The following is a 25891-nucleotide window of genomic DNA, read 5'->3' on the forward strand; positions in this document are numbered from 1 at the left end:
GCAAACAAGGTGCTTTTTGCGTTATTTTTAATATCCATTTAATAAAATATTTCGCCTTTACATATTTTAGAAAGTGGCAAGTGATGTCGAAGCGCACACAGTATCTTTTTAAGGTCCTTGTTGTTGGCGATTATGCTGTTGGGAAGACTTCTTTGATCAAAAGATATGGTTTGAATTCAGATTTTTGGTGGTATTCTAACTATTTCTTAAGTGAGCAATGTGTTTAATACAAACTATAAGCTCACAAGTTTGATTCTTTAATTTTTATTTCGTTGCAAAGTCCTTGATTATTATTGTTTATAACTGAATAGTTGGCGTCGATTACTGTGAAAAATCTATTGATTGGGGCGATGGAGTTACAATTTCATTGCAGGTTTGCTAATTTGTTGTGATAAATGTTTCATTCTGAAATTTCCTTTTTTATTTTCTAAAAGTTGGTTTGTTCTTTTTATTGATAATGCCAAATAGCAATTATAATTCTTTTTATTTTCAAGTGGGATATTGCAGGACATGAACGGTTTTTTGCGCCTTTTTTTTAAAATAAATATTTTTTATCATCGGAATGACAATTTAGATTTGGACATATGACATCCGTCTATTATAAGCATGCAATAGCATCGCTGATAGTATTTGATTTAGCTCGACCAGAAACACTAGAAACTTCTTTGAAATGGAAAGAAGATATAAATTCAAGAATATCTCTTGCTGATGGCCGTTCTATCCCGTTCATGCTTCTTGCCAATAAGGTTTGGGATTGCAACAAACGTTTATTTTTTGTTATTGCGATCGCAAAAATGCTGTTTAAATTTTGAAATATGCACTTGTTTTGAAAATAGTGTGATCTTCCAGAGGTGTCAATCGATCGAGAATATTTAAATAGATTTGTTGAAGAAAATGGCTTTGTTGGGTGGATGGAAACATCAGCACGTACAAATAAAAACATTGGTTTGAGATTATTTTATAAAAATTGACAGTTTGACAAACGTTTAACAATGATATTATCGCATTGAAAACGATTTCAAACTGCAATCCAATTATATCTACAATCATAGATTCTGCTGTAAGAATGCTGGTTCGATCTATCTTGTCTTTGACAGGAATTGATGCAAAAGGTGCAGGAGGTGGAGGAACTGAAGAAGGAGACGCATTACGAGGAGATGATGAAGATGAAGAGGAGCATGTTCATCCCGCATACACTACACTTGAGGATGAAGAGAGGTCACGACCGAAAATGAAGAAAGTTGACACGTCAAAAAGGTTTCCACAATTTCATTTCTTTTGTTTTATTTGATGAACATTCTTAAAACAATTTTGAATTTTTTTTGAAATTTTTATTCATAAATAATATTTTTTGCCTTCTATTTATTAGTACTGAAGAAGATGGAAAGTCCAAATGTTCTTGCTAATAATCAAATAACAATATGTTGTATATCTGTCTGTGAAGTTTAACATGCTTTAAATCTTTAATCTCAATAAGTTTTCACTTCACTTTCTATTCAGTTATTTTCATATGAGAGTTTTTTTGTTCTGACGTTGTGCTTTTTTTGCACAAAATGCAGAGGCATTATGAATCTGTAAATATTTATTTTCTTATTAAATTTCATATTTTAACAATGTTGTTTTCATTTGATTGTAAAGTGTTTTTATTCTGAATCTTTGAAAGATGAAGACTGCACATTATTTCCCTCAGACTCTTTTAAAGTTAAAAAGCTTGAATCTTCCTTCAACAGGCAATAAACTTTAACCAATTAATTGTATTAATTTCACAACATGTTGTGAAAGTTCAATCTTTGCTCACATTTGAAGAAAACGAATTGTTACTCACACTTTGCTTGATTATATCAGAAAATAATTTCAAAAACTTTTACAAAAATTCACAATACCATTGGTAGAAAACCCGGTAGTTAGTGGAAAACCCGGTAGTTGGCTATTCATAATTGTCAATTTTTTCAACGTTGAAGTCATCTCAATTAATTTAAAACATTTTTATTTTTGTTTTGAAAGGTGTTTGTGATAAAATATTTAATGATTGCAGAAAAAACTTTTCGAAATTTGGAGAGAAAATTATTGACTTTCATTTGATCAAAACCATTAAAATATGAAAAGCATGCCAAAAACTCAGCTACAGGGTGTAGTTCATGTCTGCCAATAATATTTCATTAAGAAGTTAATAACAAATTATATTTCTCTTACTATACATCAATTTTTTTAGTGAACGAGCACACAAGCTACATGTTTTGATTGGAGCGTGCTTTTTGGTTGCAGGCTTTCCAAAAGAAAGGTTACGGTTTGTTATTTTTTTGTACTATGTTTATTTTTTTATAATTTGCGATGTAATTAATTAAATTCATTAAAAGAAAATGTTAATAGCAGCATTTATCAACACAATTATTTTTTTAGTTTATTGTTTTAAATCTGTGCAACGCATGCGTGGCACTTTGTTTTTATGTTATTTATACAAAATACTAACTATTATTTAATTTTTGATGCGTACAAATGCTTTTTCAATGAAAATTTTATAATATATTATTTATAATAATTTGCTCTATTCTTTTTATATTCAATAGTTTATCTTGCGCCATTTTTAAATTTCTTGTATTTTTCACAGTATATTATGCGTGTCAGCCTTTATCTTTGAAATTCTTTTTTGTCACATTAATAGAAGATAAGTATATTTGTTTCATTTATTAGCATATTTTTCTTTGATAATATGTACACTCTTATCTTCTAATTTGTTGTGGGTATAGAAATAATTATTATTGAAATGAACTTCAAAAACAATTTCTTAAGTTATTCATTGTTAAGTATTTTCATTCATTGATTCGATTTTTAAGAAAAATGAGATATCTTATAAAAGTCATTAATAAGCGTAATTTATTAAAATATAAATGCACACAATTCATGTTAAAATGTAAACATTAAATGACATGACAAATTTTGAAAAATATATTAATGTTTAACGCAATAAAAAAAAAATATGCTAATAAATGAAACAAATATACTTATCTTCTATTAATGTGACAAAAAAGAATTTCAAAGATAAAGGCTGACACGCATAATATACTGTGAAAAATACAAGAAATTTAAAAATGGCGCAAGATAAACTATTGAATATAAAAAGAATAGAGCAAATTATTATAAATAATATATTATAAAATTTTCATTGAAAAAGCATTTGTACGCATCAAAAATTAAATAATAGTTAGTATTTTGTATAAATAACATAAAAACAAAGTGCCACGCATGCGTTGCACAGATTTAAAACAATAAACTAAAAAAATAATTGTGTTGATAAATGCTGCTATTAACATTTTCTTTTAATGAATTTAATTAATTACATCGCAAATTATAAAAAAATAAACATAGTACAAAAAAATAACAAACCGTAACCTTTCTTTTGGAAAGCCTGCAACCAAAAAGCACGCTCCAATCAAAACATGTAGCTTGTGTGCTCGTTCACTAAAAAAATTGATGTATAGTAAGAGAAATATAATTTGTTATTAACTTCTTAATGAAATATTATTGGCAGACATGAACTACACCCTGTAGCTGAGTTTTTGGCATGCTTTTCATATTTTAATGGTTTTGATCAAATGAAAGTCAATAATTTTCTCTCCAAATTTCGAAAAGTTTTTTCTGCAATCATTAAATATTTTATCACAAACACCTTTCAAAACAAAAATAAAAATGTTTTAAATTAATTGAGATGACTTCAACGTTGAAAAAATTGACAATTATGAATAGCCAACTACCGGGTTTTCCACTAACTACCGGGTTTTCTACCAATGGTAATAATGACATTTCTCAAAAATGAGTATTTGTTCGTTGAACAATCATAAAGACTCCTCATTTTAGAAATAAAATAGTTTCGACAAAACATAATACAGTAAATGAAAAGAATTAAGTAAGAAGTGAATTCCAAATTAATCATCTAAAACAGAATTCGAAACATAAAACGCATTAAAACAACGAAATAAATGAAATGAAATTATTTTACATATAAAAGCAACATTGATAGATGACGTGAAGACAATAAAATTTCTGAAAACAAAAAGATAGCTTATTTAGAAATAATATATAAGAGCAAACTTTTGTCAGAATTGGTGATGAATGGACGACTTTGAATTTCAAAATCTCAAAATTCGTCCAAAGACACAGTGTTAAAAAACTCATTATTTCACATCCCCCTGCAGCCACTCTGATCAAAATACATTTTGCATGCAGGATGAGGCACGGTGTCAAACTGAAGAAATTTCACTTCGCAGGACTCTCCGCAAAGTCTTAAAAAGCCTCCTTTATTTCTCTCATCACAATAACAAGGTGCAGAAAAAACAGTTATCTAAATTGTATTTAAAAAGTTAATGTTCATTGAAGTAATTGTTCAAAATAATTGTTATTTGTCATTTCCATATTAAATGCCATATTTCAAAAAATGAAACAAACAAGTTTGCCTCCATGCTCCATGGAATAACCCTGTTGCCTAACTTCATGTGAGCGAATAATTCTTTCTAAATCATTCTTTGCCAAGAATTCCTATGAAAGCAATAAGAATACAAAAATTACAAAAAGAAATAATAAATCAAAAAAGTCAACATTGAAGTTCAACAATAGCCTAAATAGATTTTATTTTTTTTCAAAAAAATACATTTCTTGATACAAAAGAAAAAGCATTATTCATTAATCTCCTTTTCGCAACATACAGCTGTCACATCAGGACCGAAAGAACATCCAAATGGGCGAAGTGTTGGTTTGTACCCTCTTGCTTCACATGGATCACTCCACTTTACAGTGAACAAAAAATAGATTTTTTAAAAAGAATATTCACATCGACCCATTCAAGAGTGAAAATGTAGAATTGAAATTCCATTGGACAACAAATATCAAAAACATGCAAACCAGCATTTGTGCCATTAGTAATTCGCCTCCTTCTTCCCCTGGCTCATGAAATCGATCGATAGATTTTATTTCGCTCAATTTCACTGGAGATCTTGTGAATAAGCCACCATGCTAACATTGAAAGTAAATTATTAACAATATTTTAAAATGAAAAAAAAAAATAAAAAAAAAATACACACAACAACAAAAACTGATTTATTGATGACAGCACACAATGGCAGTGCATTGAAAACAAATAAAAAATTCTGATATACTGCTGGATTGTATTTATCATGAACCTAATTTATAGGTTTTATATTTTTATAATAAAACTAATAAAAGCAAATTCACACTTCATCACGAAATCCATAATCAGCTGTGCACGTAGCAGATTCATGATTTCCTCTAAGAAGATGTATTGAATCAGGAGATGCAATTTTCAAAGCGAATAATAAGAAACAAATCTGAAAAAGAAAAAACAACAAAAATTTTGCTATTCAACTAAAACAAATTAGCATACTTCAGTCCCAAAAGATCCCCTATCTACAAAATCTCCATTAATTAGATATGGATTTTCAGGAGAGGGCATTCCATTTTTTTCAAAAAGATTAAGAAGATCATAAAACTGGCCATGCGTATCTCCCTAAAATAACAATAACAAAAATAACTTTTTTATGACAGAAACATACCACTACTGTTAGCTCTTTTCCTTCTGGAACGTTAATTTCCAGAATATTCGGCAAAATTTCAAGAGTTTTTCGTGCTTGAGCCAACAAGCAATTAGCTTGCGTTATTGATAATCTTTTTTGAGCTTTTAATGCGTCTAAAAGTCGAGCTTTGATAATAAATTGAGAATTAGTTTTCAATAAATCATCACAATTGAAATAAAAATTATTTCATTCAATTTTTTAAATTGAGCATACTGACATAATCTTGGGTAACAGGTGTTGGGACGTCCAATGGATCAGCTATTTTTAAAAGTTTTTAATGAAAAATTAATTAACAAATGGAGTTGGTTAGCTTGGCAAACTGATCTTTGAAGTGGTCTTGGATTCATTAAAAAGGCAAAGAAGATAAAATATTTAAAAAGGATTGAAATTAATTTCATCATGTTAATGCATGCGCATACCTTTTTAAGAGGTCGAGCCATCCTAAATTTGAAAAAATCCACTAAAAAGATCAATAAAAGCCATACAACAAAATTATGTAATTGACTATCCAAAAAGTCATTTTCATTCAGAAAATTCAAATATTTGTTGAAGAATCAGAAATAATTATTTCTGTATTATTTAATAAATTAAATCCCTCACTATTTTTCAAATAATAAAGCAAAGCCATTTGAGGATAAAAGTGAAGTGAAATCTGTAATTCAGATGCTCAATGAAAAAATGAAAATATGTAAGTATATAATAAATAAATGAATTGATAATGAAACAAAATCAAACAATTTGAAACTCAATAATATGAAGAACAGTGATAAATCACACATAAACACAGAAAAACATAAGTTATAAATGAATTAATAATTCAAGCAGAACGAAAAATAAATCGCATAATATAAAAAGGTTATGCCAAAAGCAGTAAATATTTATTCAATACATAGACAATGCCTTCAAAAGCAAATAACAACAAAAAATGAAACAAAATGTGAAAAGCTTTTTGAATTTTCATAGCTTTCAGAGATGATTACATAATTAACATTTTAAAAATTGAATAAAAAACTTTAAAACAATTTTGATTGTGTTTGTTTTTTTCAATTTGATTGAGGCGATTTCAAAGTCGTGTGAGTTAATGACTAGTTTTTTGAAGAATACAATTGAGCAAAATGAGAGTGAAGAGGAGATTTTGAATCCAATTGAGAAGCATGCACTTGATCAGATGAATTACGAGATGAATGTGGAGAAGAATCAGAAGGCGTCTTCTGATAACGCAAAGTTGCTGAAGACGCTCCACGAGGGCTGTAAGAGTGATAAGAAGAAGACGAAGAAGAAGAGATTGATGCTTCTGATGAGGAAATCAGAGGACGAGCAGAAATAACACGTCTTTGCTCAGACAAAAGAGGCTTATTTAACTTTCTTTGTGGTGAAAGCTCTTTTCTTTCAGGGACTTGATCGCAGAGAGAAACAACAAACATATCTGGTGATGCGAAAGAGGGCTTCCCTTCTTTTATATTCTCAGCAATTGAAGGAATCGGAGAAGGCAGGTGATTGAAAACAGTCGTAACAACAGAAGGCTCAACCGTTGCTGGTCTGATATTCGAACGTGAAATATCATTTTTGGGGAATGAGCTGTCGGTGTGTTGTATCCGATAGGAATGTGAAGTAGCATTATTTCTTGCAAAGAACGGCTTGCTTTTGTATTCCAATGGTGATGACGAGTTGTAATCAGATGTCAAAATGGAAATTATGTTTGCTTTTGTAATCAAGCCAGTTTTGCGTTTTAAAGAACCAGCTGACTGCTTTGATGGCAGATGACGAGGAGTGTGCAAAACAGAGGAATCATTCTCAACAACAGCACTGGTAGGATTGTCTTTTCTATTTCTCGCATTCTGCGGTTGAGTTTTTGAACTAAAAGTATCATTAAACATAACCGATTGAACTTTCAGTAAAGAGGGTGCTGTGAAGTGCGACATTCTTGGTACAGCTGGCGGTGATAGTTTCGGATCAATCAATACTTCATTTTGCTGTTTGTGTTCAGTTTTAATATTTTCTTGCAATGTTGTGCTTGGTCTTTCTTGGAGCTCATGCACCTGCTCCATCGCATTCTTTCTGTCGGCTGATGAAGCATTCTCATGATTAGCTTCTGTAAATGAACGTGAAGATGAAGAAGTTCCGCTATGCCAGCGTGAACGTATTGGAGAAGTGTGGACTTGCTTTGTTCCGGAATTGTTAGAATGCAATTTTTGATTTTGAAGATCAAATGGAATGATAAACAAATCATCATCGCTTCCAATGGAAGAATTCAGGTCTGTCAAAGTTTTGTTGATTCCGAGTTCTGCTGAAAAACAGTCTTTTTCTTTACGATGATACCTGATCACATTGGAACCGCTGATATCTTTTGTCTTTTTCGGGCTTCCTGCTTCAGTTTCATTCGAAGTCTGATCATTTGACTCTTTTGTTTGACTAAATTGTGTTGTTTGAGGCTGCTCAGATGATGGATGATGAACGGCTCGAATGTTAATCGTTCCCACGCTGAATGTCTTATTGCGACAAAGTCGAGTACTAAGTTTGTTTTGCGGAGAATGTTGTGGAGATGATGATGAAAATGCTGAATATTTGTGCTTTTCCAAAGTTGATTGTAATGTTCTTTCAGTTATCGCAGAATTCTCAAGAGCATCATCGGAAGTTAAGTCGATGCGATTGGAAGAAGATAATTGAGACGGAAAAAGTTTCTTTTCAAAATTGCGACTTGAAGGAATCTGATTCCTTTGGTCTTCATTCTGCAGAGAAAGATTATGTTTTGAAGATGTTTCAATTCCTGATGCTGTTTTTGAAATGTCAATAAACTTGGTATCTTCTTCGTCTTGATGGTTGACTTTATCTTCGTCTTCACTGTGCATCTCTCTCCAGTTTCTTGCATCATCAACAATTGTCTGTGACTCAAATGTGTTTAGATGATGAAACACATTCATAACTTCATTGTCATTTCCATTCTTAGAATAGCCTTTATAGCTCAATTCTTCATCAATTCGTCGTTTCACTTCAACAATTTTCCCAACCTCTCTTCGAGTAGAATGCACAATTTTTCGAGGAGTTATCAGCATTCCTCTCTTTCTTTCTGTTAACGCTGAATCCATCCAAAAAGAATCATTTGCTTCGCACTTCATCCCATTCAATGGCAATGATTTTAATGCCAAAGGTGAAGAAAATTTGCATGAAGAAGGTTTTGCAGAAGTGCAAGTGCTGAATGGCGAGGGCTGTTCCTGTTTAGCAAACCGAGAAGCCAGTGACTTTTCTCTGCCAGTCATCCAACCATCTCCCTCATACTCTCTTTCTGTGACAGGTGCAGTGCTGCAAATGCGGTCAAATGAAGAAGAAGAATCAGCCTCTTCAAAAACAGATGGAAGTTGGAATGCATTTTTGTGAGAGGAAGTGTTGCTGTGTTGTGAATGAAAAGGAAAATGCGAAGTTGTTTGGTTTTTTCTCTTTGAATTCACAGGAATCAACGTGGTTATTGTGGCTGCAACAACAGATGAGAGTGTTTTCAAAGTTGGTCTGTGATGCAAAGATGGATTTGAATGCAAATGTGTTGATAAAATAATTGTGTCTGTTTGATGAGACGCATAATTATTTGCTATTTTGTAAGACGAGTTTGAAGCGACAGCAGATTTGTTTGTATTCTCGTCTGTCATCGCACACTCTGCTTTTGGCAAATGATTGTGCAAGTCCATTTTTTGTGGGATGAATGGAAGAGTCTGAGAAGTGCAGGGAATCGGCTGCTGAAATGAAACAACGAAATTGTTTGATGCTTCTGTTGTTCCATTTGTTTGAGGTGCGTCCCCATTTGAGACTGAGTTTTGCGATGCTGGCGTTCTTGGAGACAATTCTGGAATGCAAAAGGAAGAACTTGAAAGGAGCTTTAGTAGTGGAGGTTTTAAATTTGGATTATCTTCTGATTGAATGGGAAAAGATGCTGTCGATTTTGGGAAAGGAGTATTAGACAGTTCAGAAAAGTTTACTCCAGAAGAAGAAATTGTGTCTGACAAATTAAGCAAATTATTGTTTTTTATTGAATCACCATTTATAGGCACAACGGAAGAAACAGCTTTGTATGTTTCTCCGTCTGCTGGCAGCTTTGCTTTCTTGCTAACATCTTGTCCATTTGAAAATTCTGCATTTATCTCTTTGGTGTTTGTCCTTTCCGAATATGCACCATTTCTTTCTTCTTTTTGTTCAGTATTCTGTTTCTCTTCGTTCTCCACAGACTTTCTAACTCCTCTTCCACCTCTCTTCCACACGCTCTTGCTTTCATCTTCTTGTCTGCCAAAGTCTGCATCCCAATCAATCCCATCATCGAACCACCCTTTCCCATGTGTGTAATTCGTGTCTGGTGAAATTGGTATGCTGTGCGAATTCCCTTCGCTCTCAAAACAAAGACTCGAATCATCGTCAAATGTGTCAATAGAGCTGAGTGGCATCTCCTCCTCCGAACGATACGAAGATGTTTGATTGCCAAAGGAAAGAGTCTCCATCGGTGAGCGTGCTTTGGTCTTTGGAGAAAGCAAAGGTTTGAATGAGTTTGGCTGAAAAAAGTGTTGAATAGAACCATACTGAGGGCATGTGGGAAGTCGTGTGAGATGTGGCGCTTGAGCAGCAGGATGGTTGGAATCAGATGAATAATTGATGTTGATGATGTTGTTGCTGTTGCTGGCAATCGTTTCCAGTGCAGGTATTTGTGGAGCAGAGACAGAACGCGGATGAAATTCGGTCTCAGCATCATTGTTTTGTTCCAACAAAGTTTCAGTTTGTTCGGAAGAAGTTGTTGTTTTCAGTGTGGAAAAGGCAGACTCTTCTGATGAGATGTCTTGCATGTTAGTGGCAGTTGTAGAAAGCGTAGCCATCGGAGTTGATTCAGCGTATGAAGCGTCAGTTAAAGTTGAATTAAGAGTCGTGTTTGAAGTGAAGGTGGAGAACGGATTGTGTGTGGTTGTATCATTGGATGATGTGGATGAAGTGAAGAAGGCAGAGTTTGATGAACTGGATGTCTGCAAAGTGAGTGTGTTCATCGCCGTGTTTGAATTCGAAGATTTAGTTGAAGGTAAAGTGGAAGTGACTGTTTGATTGGTGGATTGAATCGCTTTCTGCTTGGTATCGGTGTCGTGTGAAGCACTGCCAGACTCAACAAAATCAGCTGGATTTGGTTCGATGTCTGTATGAGTGTGATCTTTGCCTTCTGTTGCTCCGATTTGTTTGTTGATGAAATCTCTTGTTTCGTGTGAGACTGAATCAAGATGTCTAAAACTAGTCGAGTTGGACAGCAGCTTGACTTCGCTCTTTTCCTGCTCTCTTTTGTGAGTATTGAAGTTCACTGCAGAAACCGCCCTTTCGTTCTGTTTGGGTTTCTCATTGTTTTGCGAGTCTTTTGCTGATCCGCCCATCAGCTTTGCTCGAATGTCTCTGAGCTGCTTTTTCATCTTCATTTGAATAGACACCATCTGCCTGAAGGAGAGAAGCGGCGTTACAGAAGAACTGATCTCTTTCTCAGAGACAGTAATCTTCTCTTGAAGGGACTCCGGCTGGCAAAGCGGAAATGTTCCGTGCTGTGTAATCCAATCATGATCCTTTTGGTGGATTTTTCAATTGAAAAAGAAATGTTATTAATTTGTATGAAATATCATATAAAATGTGATTAAAAAGGGAAATAAAAATTGAATGTTTAAAAATGCATGCCATAATTTCCTTTATTGCAATTCTCTTATCAGGGTTCTTTTCTAACAATCTCCTCAGCAGATCCTTCACTTCTTTGCTGAGATTACAGGCTCTTTCTTTGTCTTGCGCCACTATCATTTTCAGTTTCTTGTCAAAGCTGTCTGAAAGCATCCTTCCTGGCATTGCTTCTTCTTCATTTTCAGAAGAAATTGGTCTGTCGGGCAAATTGTTAGATGAAATGTGACTTGCATTCTCAACCATTTCGTTATCTTCAATGCATTCGATTCTTTCTTCTCTGATGGCTTTGTATGTTTCAGCAATAGTCTTCCGCACAAAAGGCGGATGTCCAAACAAGAAATGGAAAAGCAGCACGCCCAACGACCAGATGTCGTGCTTCGCTGCAACGTAGCCCTCTTGAAGAGGAGGAACTTCATGAATACACAATTATTTCAGTTGTTTTTTTTCAAAATTTATAAAAAATATAAAAATAAAATTAAATAAACAAAGAAAGACATGTAAAAAGGGTGTTCAAACAAAAGTCAGCAAAGTTCAAAATAAGGAAAATAAACTCAGAAGCAAAAACCTTGAATAGCTTCCGGTGGAATGTATGCAGGAGTTCCTCGGATTTCTTTAATTCTATAATTTGCATCGGGATAGAGAAGCGAAACCCCAAAATCACTTCGTATTTTATTTCAATATGTTTGCAATTGTGATTCAAAAAAATATTTATTCAATATTTTCCAGCGGTAAATTAAATAATGAATTAATGCTAAAATCATAAAATTGAATATCGAACCAGATCTTGCAATTTCCCTCATGATCAAGCAAAATATTGTCTGGCTTAATATCGTGATGAACAATGTTATATGTGTGTACTTTTACAATTGTTAATTTTTAAATATCCATGTTGAAATTGAAATAATATGAAAATAACATCAAACAATAATCAATTCCAAGAAGAATTTGTCGCATATACTTTCGAGCTGTTTCCTCTGATAATGGTGGCTGACCATCAATGTAGCATGGCCCACGAGGCAAATATTCAACCACTTTGATATCAATTAAATTAAAATATTAAATTCAATTTGCAGAATCTCATACCCATGTACAATTTCTTTTGTTTTGAATTATCGATAACTTCATTCAATTTCATAATATTTGGATGGTTCGTTTTTTTCATAATCGCTATTTCTTTGTTTGTGCCTGAGAAAAAAAAAACTGAAACAAAAATAAAAATGAATAAATAACTTGGTTCATTTCCGCATTGACGATGATGCCCAAGCATCTTTTTTGCAACTTTCTTTACAATTTTTAGAGCATATACAACTTCAGGAAACGATTTGTCATAGCACAACTTAACCTTTCCATAGGAGCCAAGGCCAAGTATTTTTCCAACAACATATTGATTTAGCACTTTCATTCCGGTTTGTTCATCTTTTGCCGTGCATAATGAATCGGTCTCTTTCACAGATACATTGTCGAATGATATCAGCGTATTTTCAGTCGAAGATTTCGAAATCATTACATCAAATTAATGAGATAATTATTGTGGTTAATAATTATTTAGTATTTTCTATCTAAAATGTTATTATTATAATAAAGCGCAAAGTTCTTGTAAAAATTTTAACATCCCAAAGAAAAGAAACCATAACAATTTATAGTGTTGCTAAAAGTTATTTTTTAAGTGCTTGTTTGAGTTATGTTTAGCTTAGTTGGGAATTCTGGAAGCATATCTAAAATGCAAAAGGAATTGGACGAATTAGATTCTAAGCTTTCGGATTTGCTTAAAAAAAAAGAAAAGATGGAAAAAGATATTCAAATTCAGTATTCTAAAGTAATATCCAAACTTGCGGACAAAGCATCGAAAAGTCACACTTTTGAGTCATACATGAATTTTGTTATTGGAACATTTCAAAAAAGATTTGATATTTTATTATCTCACAGAAGTTTTTATCCTCACATCTATGGAAAAAGAGATGAAATCCAAAACCTTATAAACAAAATGCATGATCTAGATCAAAATGCAGTCATTCGAGCAAAAGCGTATTTTAGTCACATTGATAACATGAAAGAAAAAGGTTTTTTAGACTATGCATCAGATCGTTGTTTTGGATGTTTAAACCCTCTTACAAATGAAACACGAATAAGATCTCTCGAAGGGGAAAGAATTCTTGTTTGTGAAAAGTGCTACAACATTTTTAGCTCTATACCTTGCTTGCAGAAATTATGCATGAAAAATCATCTTCAAGTAATTGAGGAATCAGATTCAACGCATATCATTGGAAAAATATCTGTAAAAAATATTCCTGATCTTTTTTATGACATTTCAAAAAGTTATAGATATCGTCCATTTCTTGGATTCAGAAGAAAAGATCAAGATGGAAAATTATCAGCATATACAGAGTGGATGAGCTACGGTTCCGTGTATGCTTGGTGCAGAGAATTTGTGAAACAAAGTTCCGAGACAATAATACCGTCTGCTCCTTGTATTGTTGGTGTTTGTGTTCCTTTGAGGATCCAATTTCATATTGTGGAATTCTCTTTGATTTTGATGAGGAAAACTGTAGTTTATCTTCCTCATTATGAAGAAAAGAAAACAATCAAGTTAATGATTGAGCGCTCTGGAGTATCGTTGATACTAAATACCAAAGAGACAAAACATCTTGTTGAAGATCTTGGATGTGAATGCAAAGATATTACACATCTTTTGTTTTCCACAAACGAAGAAGACTATTCCTCAGCTGCATCAGAGCCAAAATATCAGCCGCTCATTGATCGCACTGAAGCAAAATATAATCCTTTGAAACTTCCTAAGTCGTTTAAGCCCTTATCACCATCTGAGTATGTAATTGCTTTGACGGGCACATCAGGAACAACGGGTATATCTGCCGTGTCAATGAAGTTCTTTTCGCATTATGAGGAGAAGTGGCTAAAGGAGATGAAACGTTTTGATCCTTTTATGCCAGGTATCTATCTGTTCTTCTTCTCTCCCACTGGCGTGACAGAGCGTGACTTCATTTGGATTGTGGCATACAACGGAGGACGTATCTTTCTCAGCTCTAAACCTCCGCAACTCCTGGAAGACTTTCCTTTGGTTCGTCCAATGTCATTCTCAGCACCACCAACAATGTGGAAGTTGATGCTTGATGGATCGCTCCGTGCTGTGAGAAGTCGCAGTAATCAATTGCAAAAGAGCACAGAGAAAAACGAGGGAAATACAGAGGATGAATTTGATTCAGCAAGCAAAAAGACATCAGAAGAGAGTGTTTCTGGACATTCGTCCGAGCAGGAGAGCTTGCAAGCGGCAGATGAACAATATGAAGACCTTCCTGCTCCGTACGACACTCGTGTTCAGTTCCGCAAGCTTATTGGATCCCGAATGCTTCGTGCTGGAATCGGTGGGGCTGTTGCGTCGCGTTCGATTGTTCGGCGTTTGAGAGAAGAAGGGGGACTGACCATTCACGATATGTACGGGACAACAGAACTGGGCACCATACTTATTGATGGCAAGCCAGACGCTGGTGTGATCGTCAAACTGCGAGATGAGAATTTAGGAGATTCTGATGAAAGTGACTCACAGAGCGATTCTTCAGAGCTGAACGAAGGCGAGTTGTGTGTGTTCCAGAAGGGCAAATGGGTGGGAACAGGGGATTTTGCACAGAAAGTGGGAACAAATGAATATCAGATTGTGGGGCGTGTGGAGTCAATGGTCAAGGCAAGCACAGGAGAATGGATTGATACTCTTCTCATTGAAGAGATTGCAACAAACGTCGAAGACGTTGACAATGCCGTTGTATCTATTTCTCAGCAAGGCGTACTGTTTGTGCTGTGCAGCGTTCCTGGCTCCAAAGAAAAAAGCGTATCGAAACAGAAAGAAAACGAAGATGCAGCCAAAGAGGATAATGTTAAAGACGAATCATCTGGCAATGTGAGAGAAAAAGATGAATGCACTTCTGAGCAACAAGAAAAGAGCGATGAACATTCAAAAGAGTCAATGGGAAGTTGCCTTGAAAATGCCATACTGAAGAAGTTGAACGGACTGCTTGCTGAGAAAGGTGTAAAATCTGTTCATCGACCTCAATTTGCAGTTATTGACCAAGACGAATGGAATGTGGACAATCATTGCCTGACGCCATCATTCAAAATAAGAAAGAGGTTTGTTATGAACAAGAACCAAGAAAAGATAAATAAAGCAGAAAAGAAAGCGCTTTCAGAAAGAGATCCTTCTTTAATGAATCAAAATGATGATGATGATGATGAATCTTATAGCAAAAATCCATACGACAGGAAACTGAAGATAGAGCAGGGTTTTGTCGAGAAACTGGAGCGTATTATTAACATAGATGCTCTTCATTCGCGCACCACATCTTCTTCCTCCTCCTCCTCTTCTTCTTCTTCAAGCACATTTTCTGTCCTTTCCACACCTTTATCTGCATTTGGTTTGGAGTCCATTGTTTTAGCGCAGGTGTACTTTACAGTTGAGCAGGAATGCGAGCAAAGAATGATCCCGAACATATCACTAAGCTCGATGATGCAGATGTCACTCCACAACTTAGTTTCGTATGTCACTAATGGTGACACTGACTCGTTGAATGCTCTTTTTGAATGGGGGAAAAATGCATCTGAATCTGAGAAAGAACAGAAAATTACAGAAAATGACGAAAAGAAAGAGACTATAAGAACAGGTAGTTGTTCAAATGAATCGAATAATGAGTCACATTCAAGCGCAGATCCAACCGTTGCAATGAACAAACAAAATGAAAAAGAAAAGGATAATTCTGAAAGCCAGGAAAATAATGTTGATACGACCACGATAGAAAAGGAACCAAAAAGCGAATCAGAAAAACTTAACGAGAAAGTCAGTAATGAAATAGATGATGAAGCAATATCAGAAATTGAGGAGTCTAACTCACTCGTCGATGTTGTCTGTGATGAAATAAAGAAATTGGACAAAAAATATGAGGATCTGCTTGCTCAGCAGGAAACAGCAATAAATTCTTCGCAAATGGCAGCCTGCGCTCCAGAACAAAGCATTCAAACGAATCTTTTATCAAAAGTTGCTGCGCAGTCGCTTTTCGTTACAGGAGAAGGAGGATTCATCGGACGTCATTTTGCTTCGATGATCAGAAATAAACATGGAGAAGTGATTTCTCGAATCAGATGGAATGGCGGAGGCATTGCAATGGATCGGGCAAAAGACACTTCAGAGCTGAAGGGGATTGTTCATATTGGATTTTCTGTTAATTTATTCAATCAATTTGACCAGTTAAAGCAAGAAAGCTTCCTGTTATTGGATTATTTGATTGAACTGTACAGCAAAATGGTTATGTCGCCAAAGAATACATCTTCTCTTCTTTCTGCATCTTCTTCTGCATCTTCTTATTCTCCATCAACAAATCGATCAACTATTCCATTCATATTTGTTTCATCTACGAGTGTGATTGATAATTCGCCAAATGATATATTCAACAACCGTCTTGTCCCTCTGAAACCCAAAATAATGCCTCATTCTCCATATGGACTGTGCAAGATGATGTGTGAATACTCACTCTCTTCGTTTGTTAAAGCACTGAATCAAAAAGCAGCATCACAAAGCACTGCTGACTCAGCACTTTCAATTGCCAGCAATGTGAGTGTGAAGGTGATCCGTCTTCCTGAAATAACATTCAACAGACAGACGGGTGAAGGCAACGCAAACGATTGGATTGTTCGGCTGGCACTCGGATGCATTGCAGCGCGCTGTGTCCCAGTTGTGTGCCATTCCATTGACATATTGCCAGTTGATGTCGTTTGCGATTATATCGAGAAAACGATTGTGGATGTTCAAAACAAAGATGCGCAGAAAGAACAAGTGAATGAACATTCGGGTGCAAACGCTCAGTTCGAAGTGATCAATTTGCGGGGGCAGATCGTAAGCCTGACACCATTTCTTGTTGCGCTTCTGTCGCTTCTTCCTGTTTCTCTTCCGTTTGAGCTGGTTTCTCTGGGGGAGTTTGGAGTAATCATCAAAGATCGCCCAACAAATCCAGCATTTCCTTTGCTTCATACTATCCATTCGTTGGGCACCGTTGAAGATCTGCCTCAGTTTGATAACATTCCTCTTTCAAAGAGCTCATCTCCAACATCACTGTTAAACGAAGAGATGATGAAAAAACATGCCGCTTGGCTTTGGAAAATTTATCAAGAGCAAAAGAGTAAAAAATTGAATTGATTTTCACAAATAAAATAAAAATTGTTATGTTTATTTAAAAAGATAATTAAAAGAAACTGTATAGAGGATTGTGTTTAAGCAAATTGTAATTGCTGTTCTTTTTTGTTCACTTTCATATTATCTTTGTCAAATTGCGCTTAAAAAATAAGCAATTTCGTGTGAATCGGAAATTATTCTTTTTTGCACAAAAAATAAACTTATCTATTGAAATAAGAATTGTAATTAGTTCGTTTTGATTCAATTTTCTGTTTCCGCTGATTTTTACAATTCTTTTTGAATCGTGTTTTAGCTTCTATCAAACATTATTAGATGCTCATTAGTTGCCAGATTTTTCAAGTAAATGTTGAAAATTATCTGCAGCTTATGGAGCTCGAAATATTTTCATTTGCTTAGATTTTTCAGTTGTGAGGTTCAAGTGTCTTGTTGGAAATGTTTTTAATTTTGCGTTAAATGTATTTCATTTTTAGTGCATCGAGGGATTAATTTGAAATTATAATTAATTTGAAAACACAAAAAGCACAAATTTCACACAATGTTTCTTTATCGAATAAATGAGCAAAGAAAACTTCATGGCAAGAACTACCTTCAGCAAAGAAAAAAGTAATTTAAAAACAGAAAAATGTTTGCAAGAAAAACAAAAATGCAAACAGACAAAAATCAAATTTTGAGGAAATAAAAAGAGAAAAATTCTTCACATCTTTTAACAATCACAAATAATATTCTATCAATTCTGGAAAAGCAGAGACAGTGAAAATGAAAACTTTAACCTTTAAATATTCAGAGAAAGCCACAAAAAACATTATACATAACATAATTAAACTGAATATTTGTAAGTATCACAGAAAAGATGGTGAAGAAAAAGACTTCGAATATTATAAATAGCTTTTCAAAAAAAGCTTAAAAAACAAAAAGGAAAAAATAAATTTAAAACAAATGGAAATAAAAAGGTAGAGTTCTATAAGTTCATTTGTCCTCTTCGATTTTGAAAACACACAATCAGAAACAATAAAATGAAAATATGCTCTTTGAAATACTTTAAAAGAAAAAATAATCCAATTTAACATTTTAAAAAAATTAAATACATATTTTCCAAAGCACAAAAATTAAATCGGTTCAAACTTTATTTAAAAAAAAGCCAAAGAATCTTGACAGAACAGCAAATATGAATGGAATTACAAATACAGCACAGCACGTCGACTCAACTTATCATTAATGGATCGTTTGCTTTTGTGAATGGAGTAATGACAGTGAAGAAGAATATGCCGGCGGAGTCTGAGGAGGCGAAGGAGGAGAAGAGTGTGGAGTGTATGTGTTTGGCTGAGCAGAAATGAATGGAGAATTTGTCGAAGAATGGAACATTTCATTAAAATTCAATGAGCGAGACGTCAGAGGAGGAGTCTGTGCTGAAGAAGCAGGCAGCGACTGTGTGAGTGTGTCAATCGTGGCTGAGAGCGAGTATTTCGAAGTGACTGTGAAAATCGAAGACTGGTTCTGCTGCAGTGTGGACGGGTCATGCATCTCTGTTTTGTTTGTGTGGATGCTCGCTTCATCGTCTTTCACTTGGTCGTCAGCACTTCGAATGGAAAACGCTAATAAATGCGACTTTTGATCGGAATCCTGAAGCAAATGGCAATCCTGATGGTTGTTAATTGAATAGTCTATCGAATTCTCCTCCTTTGTCATTCCCAAGCAGCACGAATCTGACATCTTGAGAGAAATAGGCAGACACGGAATGAAATCTGAGGAGCGCACCTGCGAAGATGCTTCCGACCGCACACTCGACACCGTCTGTGACGACGATGAAGTTGCTGAAAATGTGCCACGCGCAATCGGCGTGAGAGAAGCAGCAGGCGAGAGCACCTCGCTTCCTGGCTGTGTCTCGCTCTCTTTGCCGACTGAAGGGAAGAGCTCTTTGATGGACGGATGGCCAAAGGAATTCCGCGGGGCAGAGGCAAACGACAGGGCACTGAACATCTTCGTGACAGAATGCACTGGAAATGACATCGACGACTCCGGATGTGACTGAGCACGGGGCTGAAACAGAGTGGACGATGACGACTGTACTGTTGTGAGGGAGGTCGGGTTCGTAGGCGGAATCAAAGAGTAGTCAGATGTGGCGGGCGAGCTTACTGTCGGTGGACAAGACTCGGGTGTATGCGCAGCAGGAATATCGACCTCTTCATTGGCACACTCAAACAGACTGGCGGGAGGAGTCATTTGACGCTGCTCAGCGTTGATGAAGAGTGGAGTGTGACACAAAGAAGGTGTGGCAGATGCAGCTGGAGCAGCAGCCAGATACGACGACGAGGCTGAAGACGGTGGTCGCTCCATACAAGGCGCTGTGCGGTTATCTTCCTCGCACTCGGAGGAGTGTTCCGAAAGCGTCGGCGACGAAAACTTGCTTGACGCAAACATCGACGCGATGGTTGCTGAGCGCGCAAGTCCGTGCGAAGACGGAGGCACCGACTGGCTTTCAGAGGGCGAGTGTGCGTGTGCTGCCTGCAAGTCTCCCAAGTTCTGTTCAGAGTGCCAGTTGGAGATGTCCCGAAACGAGTGGTGCTCCACGTCTTTCGGCGGCCGCTGGATGGTCAGATGGGAAGTTGCATAGAAAGTGTCTGAGCTCTGAGTGAGAGATGACATCGACAAGGTGTCGCTCTGATGGCTTGTGGAGTAGTCGTTTTTATGCGGCGAGTGCAAAAAAGAAGGAGACGACTTGAAATCAGCTGAGCTGATCGGAGATTTCGGTGCGAACGGAGACAGATCGCTGCCTGAAGAGTCTTTAATGTCAGAAACATCTGAGAAATGGCGAGGAAACGCAGAAGCCATTCTTTCTTCAACAGAGACATTGTGCAATTCCTGGCTGAGGTCACTCACTGGCAGTCTTTCTGACTTGACAGAAGAGAAAGAAGGCGAATAGTCGCCTTTGTTCCGCTGCGACTTGGCAGAATGCGAAGAGACTGACAAATAGTCAGAATTCAAACAGCTTTTGTTTGAACGCGAAGATAAAGGAGCACATGATGCATTTGTGTTTAATGAAGGATGAATTGACGGATATTCTGTATTAAGTGGCACGGCATCAGCTGGGCTATGACTAAGTTCAGAAGAAGCGGAATTATCTTCTTTCAGCACAGATTTCGGCTCAGGAATGGAAGAAGGCTGTGGAGTGGCTTGAGGTGTGAGTGAATGCTGTTCTGTGGGAGGCAATGGCAGATTTGTGTGAGGTGGAAATGGCTGGCTGGGGTAGTGAAAAGAAGGTGAATGGAATGGCGGGTGAAATGCAGAAGTGTCTGAAGGGGTGAGTTTGGGAAGAAGAGGAAAGCGAAGATTGGAAGGCAGTGCTGGTGGAGCAAGTGGTGTCTGGTGCATTTGGGGCACTTGGATCATTGGTGGTGCTGGAGGAGCAGGAGGAGCAGGAGGAGCAGGAGGAGCATGAGGTTTCTGAAATAGAGAAGAGCTAAGGCGAGCCGTGGTGGTGTATGAAGTGTGGAATGGTGAGTCTGTCTTCAGACGGTAGAGCGAAGGATCAGCAGCTGTTATATGGACAGAAGATGAGAAATTGTGTTTAAGTGGATGAATCATTTGAGGTGTGGGTTCGAAGAGAGGATTTGCTTGTTGATGTGGAGCTGGCCATCTGGTTGATGCAGGTGATGTGAAGGAAGTCTGTGGTATCTTTGGCTGAGTGGAGATTGGCAGATGAGGAGAGCTCGTATGAAGTGACAGTTTTGAAAGAGATGCATTAAATGGACTAGCAAAAGTCTTCGTTTGTGGTGGTGTGTTGGAATGAAGCCAGGTTGGTGCTCTTGAACTGACTTGTGTGTTCTGAAGATAATCAAGTGGAGTTGAAGCATATGGACGAGGAGACGATGTCGGGGTTTGTATATAAATTGGTGGGGGAAGCTTAGGCAAAGGCTTATTCTGTGCAGGAATACCAGCTGAAGGCAGGCTGATTGGAGAAGCAGTCATCAAGTTCTGATGCATTGGTATTGGAGGAGGCAATAAGAATTGGTTGGGCATGCTTTGAAATTTGCCTTGCTGTGTTCCATTTGAAATTGCTGGTGGAAATAAAGTTTTAATCGGAGTTTGCGCTGGAGGAAAGGCTTTCGATGAGCCAGGCATCTGAAGCAAGTTATTAGTTGCTTTGTTTTGTTTGTCTGAAGCCAAGAAAATGTCATTTGATTCCGTTTCACTTGGACTTGTGCAACTCTTAACCATCAATCTTTCTTTCTTTCTTTGCTTTGTTTCCGCAAATCGCACAGTTAATTGGGGATGAAGTGGGTCAAGTCTCTTTCCGTGAATTTCTTTTTGTGCTGCCATTGCATCTTCCAAATGACGAAAGCGAACAAAACCGATTTGCCTGCTTCGTTGTGTTACAGGATCAACCATAATTTTAACCTCTTCTATTTCTCCAAATTGTCTAAACAGCTGAAATAGTTCGGCTTAACGATTAATGATTTCATAAAGAATGAAAGTTTTGAACAAAATTTTGTGATGAAATTGAGATTTCAGCAAATCGCATATATTGAAAAGAATACCTTCATTCATATAGTTCGTCAACGGCTTAACATATAAATTTTCGTTTGGAGGGTCAGGTTCAGGTTCTTTAATCACATTCGAAAGTCTCACAAGTAATGTCTTTCCTTCAAATTGTTTTCTGTTCCATGCCTTTATTGCTGCTTGAGCTTCTTCTGGCTTTGAGAATCGAACAAATCCAATTCCCAAACTTTCTCCTGTGTTCCTTCGAATCTAAGAATTTCAATAGTAATTTTCAACGAAAAAAATTGCAACTTACCATTATTTTTGCAGATTTCACAGTTCCAAATTCAGAAAAAATCATATTGAGTCGTGCATCGTCAATGTAACTTGGAAGATATTTGATAAAAACGTTATATGGATCAAGTTGCTCATTTTGTGTTAATTTTCTATTTTCCACTTTTTTGGACATAGCTGTATTTAATTGATTTCAAAATGAATAGATTAATAAATTATAAGGTTCATTTTATAAATATATTTCAACAAACGCTATTTCCCTATGTGAAAGTTACTAAAAAAACAAAAATAATTACTAAATATGGTTATATAAATTTTGAACAATTCTGTTCATATTAAAAAATATCGAATGTGAAATTTTCCTATTTGACAAATGAATATATGTGAACACAAAATGTTTAACTATCGAGAAGATGAGGATGGTTCCTCTTCTTCTTCATCTGTTGGTATTGTTGATGTGATTCTTTCTTTTTCAATAAGTTGAGAAACACGCTCCATTTTGGAAAGAAGTAGTGTGACTGATGATGTCCAGTTATCCAACACACCAACAGATGAAAAAGGCTGCACAAAGTTTATTGTTCTAATTTTAAACGAAAAATAATTCAAAAAAAATTAAATAAAAAAAATATTTATTAAAGACTAATCATACCCTTCAGGTCGATTAATTTTGCCGTATATCTCTTTTGATACAACCATTCGAGAAACAACTTTTTCAGTTTCCTAAAATCGATTTTTTTAAAAAAAAATAAATAAATAAAATAAAATTAAAATACAAAAAAAAATTGAATGAAAAAAAAGAAATTTCATATCAAAGAGTTATTCGCATTTAATATTAAAATAGTTACAAACTTCTTTTGAAAGAGAAAGGAGTTCAGCAAGGCGACTGAAATGCATTTGCTTGTAGAACTTTGCAATGACTCTGAGATCCTGTGAAGAGCATAAAACAGCATTGTATAATCATGTCAATAAAAAGTGAGAAAAAAAGAAGGGAAAATAAAAATAAAAATAAAAATAACAAAATTTAAGTGCTTGTTTATTCAAAAATGTCATCTCTCTATTTCTCATCATACGTGTTCTGTTATTCGCTGGTACAACTTTTCTAAAAACGTTTTCTTCAGTTCTTCTTTGTTGTTCAAAAAAGAACACTGATTTTCACCTGAATAACAAATGTCAATGAAATAGTACAGTAAAATTATTTGATAAATGAAAAATACAGAAAAAAGTATTGGGGAAAAAAAGCTTATGAAATGTGAAAGAGAAATATGATATTTCAAACCTGCAATTGGTATATTTCCTTCAAAGATTGGAGATTCAGAGAGAAGAGAAGGCACAACATGCTGCTTGACAATCGGAAGATCGATTCGCTCATCTTTCAAAAACGACTCCGCAACCATTCTTTTTAATAAAGAAAGACAAAATGCAAAAAGAATATTCATTAACAAAAGATGTTTAAAAAGAATAAAAAGATTTAATATTTTTATGTTGAAAATTCAACAATAATGATGCAATAACTCATTTCAATAACAAAGGGTAAAAAAAGTAATCCCAATTTCGAACATAAAAACTCCTCTTTAATGGCTCTTAACTCAAATCACAATAACACAGCATACGAAAGGGTCTTAAACTTGTTTGATGCCTTTGTCTCCTTCACGCAGTCCATGTTCAGATCCCTTTGCTCTTCGCTCAGAGGCGCCATCACAACAAACGAAGCAAAACCAGCAAGCGCCATGTCGAGTGTAGCAATAACTTCCTCTCTCCTCTTCTCGCCTTTTGTTTTGACTTCGTCAATTTCCATTTTTCCTGATTCTTCTTTTTCATTTTCTTTTTCTGCATCAGCTTCGTCTTCTTCTTTATCTTCCCATCCTTCCCATCCGCCTGTTTGCAATGATTTTTGATCTTTCTTTAGCTTCTCTTTTTCGCATGCCTTGTAAATTGCTCGATAATCCCTGGCAACAGAAATGTAATCATCTTCGTGCAAATGAATCATAATCATTTGTGTGTAATATGCAACCTAATCATCAGTTGATAAAGAATTGGATAAAATATATTTGTAATAGTAAATTAATAAATAAAAATTGAATGCGCACATAATGCTTTTCTGTTTGCTTTAGAGAAAATTTCTTCGCTTGTATGCCTGCTTGAATGAAATTGTCAACTGCCAAATTTAATCTTACTTGTTCGATAAGGATTTTGGCTCTCTCATCACGAGAAAGTGTGCCTGCTGTTTCCACTTGCACCTCCATCAGTACGTCAGCGGCTTCCTTCAATTTTCCCAACCTTTCATACATATATGTTAGCATTCTTGTCAATTCTATCCTCAATGCTTCGTATGCAATCTGAACGCAAAAACAAAAATGTTCTTTGCAAAACCAAAGAAAAATAAAATTAGCACAAACGTTTCCATCTGTCACCCTTCTAAGGGTTTGGATAAGTGCGACAGCAATTTCGCCATCAGGTAATTGCTTTGCAAGTTTTGAGCAATGCTTAAATAAAGATTTCAATGACTATATCGTGAAACAAATAAAAAATCATTATATAGCTATGTGCATAGAATCAAAAGCTTAAAATGAAACCTCAATTATTGGTCCACGGACTTTTGTCAATTCTTCAATGCGATTGTTCAATTGTTCCCACATTTTTCCATCAAATAAGTATTGTGCAGTAGCAATAAGAACCTGTGTTTCGCTTTCTGCGTCTTGTTGCTGTATGAATAAAACATAATTTACCAAATTATTGTTAAAAATTAATGAAACAAACTTTGCGGTATGTTCGTTCAGCAACGGATAAGCATTGCATGACACCTTGAAAATCGCCTTTTTCATGTAGTTTTTTAGCTGTCTCTAATACCTGTGCAATCGGAACTTTCTCTGGATTTTTTGAAGGCTCAATATCCATCATTCTTATCAAATTTTTATGGGACATTTTTATTCACCATTTTGTCAACTCAATAAAAACGATATGAATATTTCATTAATTCATGAATAAACTTCTTTTTAGTTAAATAAAAAGATATTAACTTAAAATTTGCAATTGATTTATTATTTACAAATAAACAATAAAAGATCATTTTTGAAAAAATTAAAGATGTAAAGGAAATGATTGTTCTGAAATGAATTTTCTTTTATTCAAGCAGATATTCTTGTGGCTCTTCGAGTTGCATCCTGAAAGAAAATATTTAAAAAAAAACAAACGTTAAACAAAAGAACAAACTTCCATCTTTGCAAGATCAACAGTTTTTGGATCAAGATGAATGTATCTAACTACAGAACCTCTAACAAAGCAGGATTTAACATATTCCTAAATCAGCAAAATTTATATCAATCACATTCAATAAGAGGAACAAAACTCACAGAAAAAACATATAATTCCAAACCATATGCGGGTATCTTGAAGTGTCAAGTGTTGATGTATTTGTAAGTTTAAGGTTTAAATATTGATCAACTCCTTGGAGTATGCCTCGAATTGTGAGGTCATTTTTTAATTCAACTGTGATTTCCTGCCCAATGAGCTGGGAAAACATCGAAACAAATATTGGTGAATTCTAGCAATCGAAGTTAAATTTTTTATTAATTCAAAGAACTGTTTTCAGTAGAAAAAATCAAAACACACAAGAGCCATTTTGATCTTTCCCTTCATTTTATAATAATCAAAATTGTCTCTTGATTTAAAG

The 25891-nt window shown here is 35.3% G+C and overlaps 7 protein-coding genes across 7 annotated transcripts; 2 read left to right on the forward strand and 5 right to left on the reverse strand.

Annotated features, from left to right (window-relative positions):
- Window positions 1-83: 83 nt before the first annotated feature.
- On the forward strand, window positions 84-1685 carry MONOS_6696 (Rab32B2; the record flags this gene model as incomplete). Its single annotated transcript, XM_067876945.1, has 9 exons — window positions 84-168; window positions 212-247; window positions 312-373; window positions 435-437; window positions 495-517; window positions 575-746; window positions 837-945; window positions 1053-1257; window positions 1370-1685. The coding sequence occupies 9 exons, from the start codon at window positions 84-86 to the stop codon at window positions 1404-1406; spliced, it is 732 nt and encodes a 243-aa protein (XP_067731315.1). The 3' UTR covers window positions 1407-1685.
- A 1996-nt stretch (window positions 1686-3681) lies between these two features.
- Window positions 3682-6025, reverse strand: MONOS_11423 (putative Serine/threonine-protein phosphatase; the record flags this gene model as incomplete). The annotated part of the gene is made up of 12 exons (XM_067863953.1): window positions 3682-4041; window positions 4090-4339; window positions 4444-4533; window positions 4701-4781; window positions 4897-5007; window positions 5076-5174; window positions 5229-5339; window positions 5396-5518; window positions 5565-5710; window positions 5799-5843; window positions 5906-5921; window positions 6005-6025. 11 exons carry the CDS (start codon window positions 6023-6025, stop codon window positions 4178-4180), a joined length of 1005 nt encoding a protein of 334 aa, XP_067731316.1. The 3' UTR covers window positions 3682-4041; window positions 4090-4177.
- Window positions 6026-6163: 138 nt separating this feature from the next.
- Window positions 6164-12873, reverse strand: MONOS_11422 (putative Calcium/calmodulin-dependent protein kinase kinase 1). Its single transcript, XM_067863952.1, has 6 exons — window positions 12345-12873; window positions 12185-12292; window positions 12040-12118; window positions 11827-11921; window positions 11265-11671; window positions 6164-11155 (listed from the first exon to the last, which is right to left on the reverse strand). The coding sequence occupies exons 1-6, from the start codon at window positions 12763-12765 to the stop codon at window positions 6671-6673; spliced, it is 5595 nt and encodes a 1864-aa protein (XP_067731317.1). The 5' UTR covers window positions 12766-12873; the 3' UTR covers window positions 6164-6670.
- A 17-nt stretch (window positions 12874-12890) lies between these two features.
- On the forward strand, window positions 12891-17454 carry MONOS_11421 (uncharacterized protein; the record flags this gene model as incomplete). The annotated part of the gene is made up of 1 exon (XM_067863951.1): window positions 12891-17454. Exon 1 carries the CDS (start codon window positions 12943-12945, stop codon window positions 17452-17454), a length of 4512 nt encoding a protein of 1503 aa, XP_067731318.1. The 5' UTR covers window positions 12891-12942.
- Window positions 17455-17970: 516 nt separating this feature from the next.
- On the reverse strand, window positions 17971-22246 carry MONOS_17320 (putative RNA recognition motif protein; the record flags this gene model as incomplete). Its single annotated transcript, XM_067870231.1, has 3 exons — window positions 17971-21890; window positions 21987-22197; window positions 22244-22246. The coding sequence occupies 3 exons, from the start codon at window positions 22244-22246 to the stop codon at window positions 18664-18666; spliced, it is 3441 nt and encodes a 1146-aa protein (XP_067731319.1). The 3' UTR covers window positions 17971-18663.
- A 271-nt stretch (window positions 22247-22517) lies between these two features.
- MONOS_11420 (putative 26S proteasome non-ATPase regulatory subunit 12) lies at window positions 22518-25119 on the reverse strand (the record flags this gene model as incomplete). The annotated part of the gene is made up of 10 exons (XM_067863950.1): window positions 22518-22801; window positions 22871-22941; window positions 23071-23148; window positions 23292-23377; window positions 23498-23616; window positions 23832-24232; window positions 24309-24557; window positions 24618-24725; window positions 24795-24923; window positions 24979-25119. 10 exons carry the CDS (start codon window positions 25117-25119, stop codon window positions 22624-22626), a joined length of 1560 nt encoding a protein of 519 aa, XP_067731320.1. The 3' UTR covers window positions 22518-22623.
- Window positions 25120-25273: 154 nt separating this feature from the next.
- Window positions 25274-25857, reverse strand: MONOS_11419 (U6 snRNA-associated Sm-like protein LSm2; the record flags this gene model as incomplete). Its single annotated transcript, XM_067863948.1, has 4 exons — window positions 25274-25382; window positions 25432-25518; window positions 25595-25762; window positions 25831-25857. The coding sequence occupies 4 exons, from the start codon at window positions 25855-25857 to the stop codon at window positions 25347-25349; spliced, it is 318 nt and encodes a 105-aa protein (XP_067731321.1). The 3' UTR covers window positions 25274-25346.
- Window positions 25858-25891: the final 34 nt, after the last annotated feature.

Source organism: Monocercomonoides exilis (assembly GCF_001643675.1).
Source record: "Monocercomonoides exilis strain PA203 chromosome Unknown scaffold12-1864167, whole genome shotgun sequence".
In the NCBI taxonomy this organism is placed as follows: Eukaryota; Preaxostyla; order Oxymonadida; family Polymastigidae; genus Monocercomonoides; species Monocercomonoides exilis.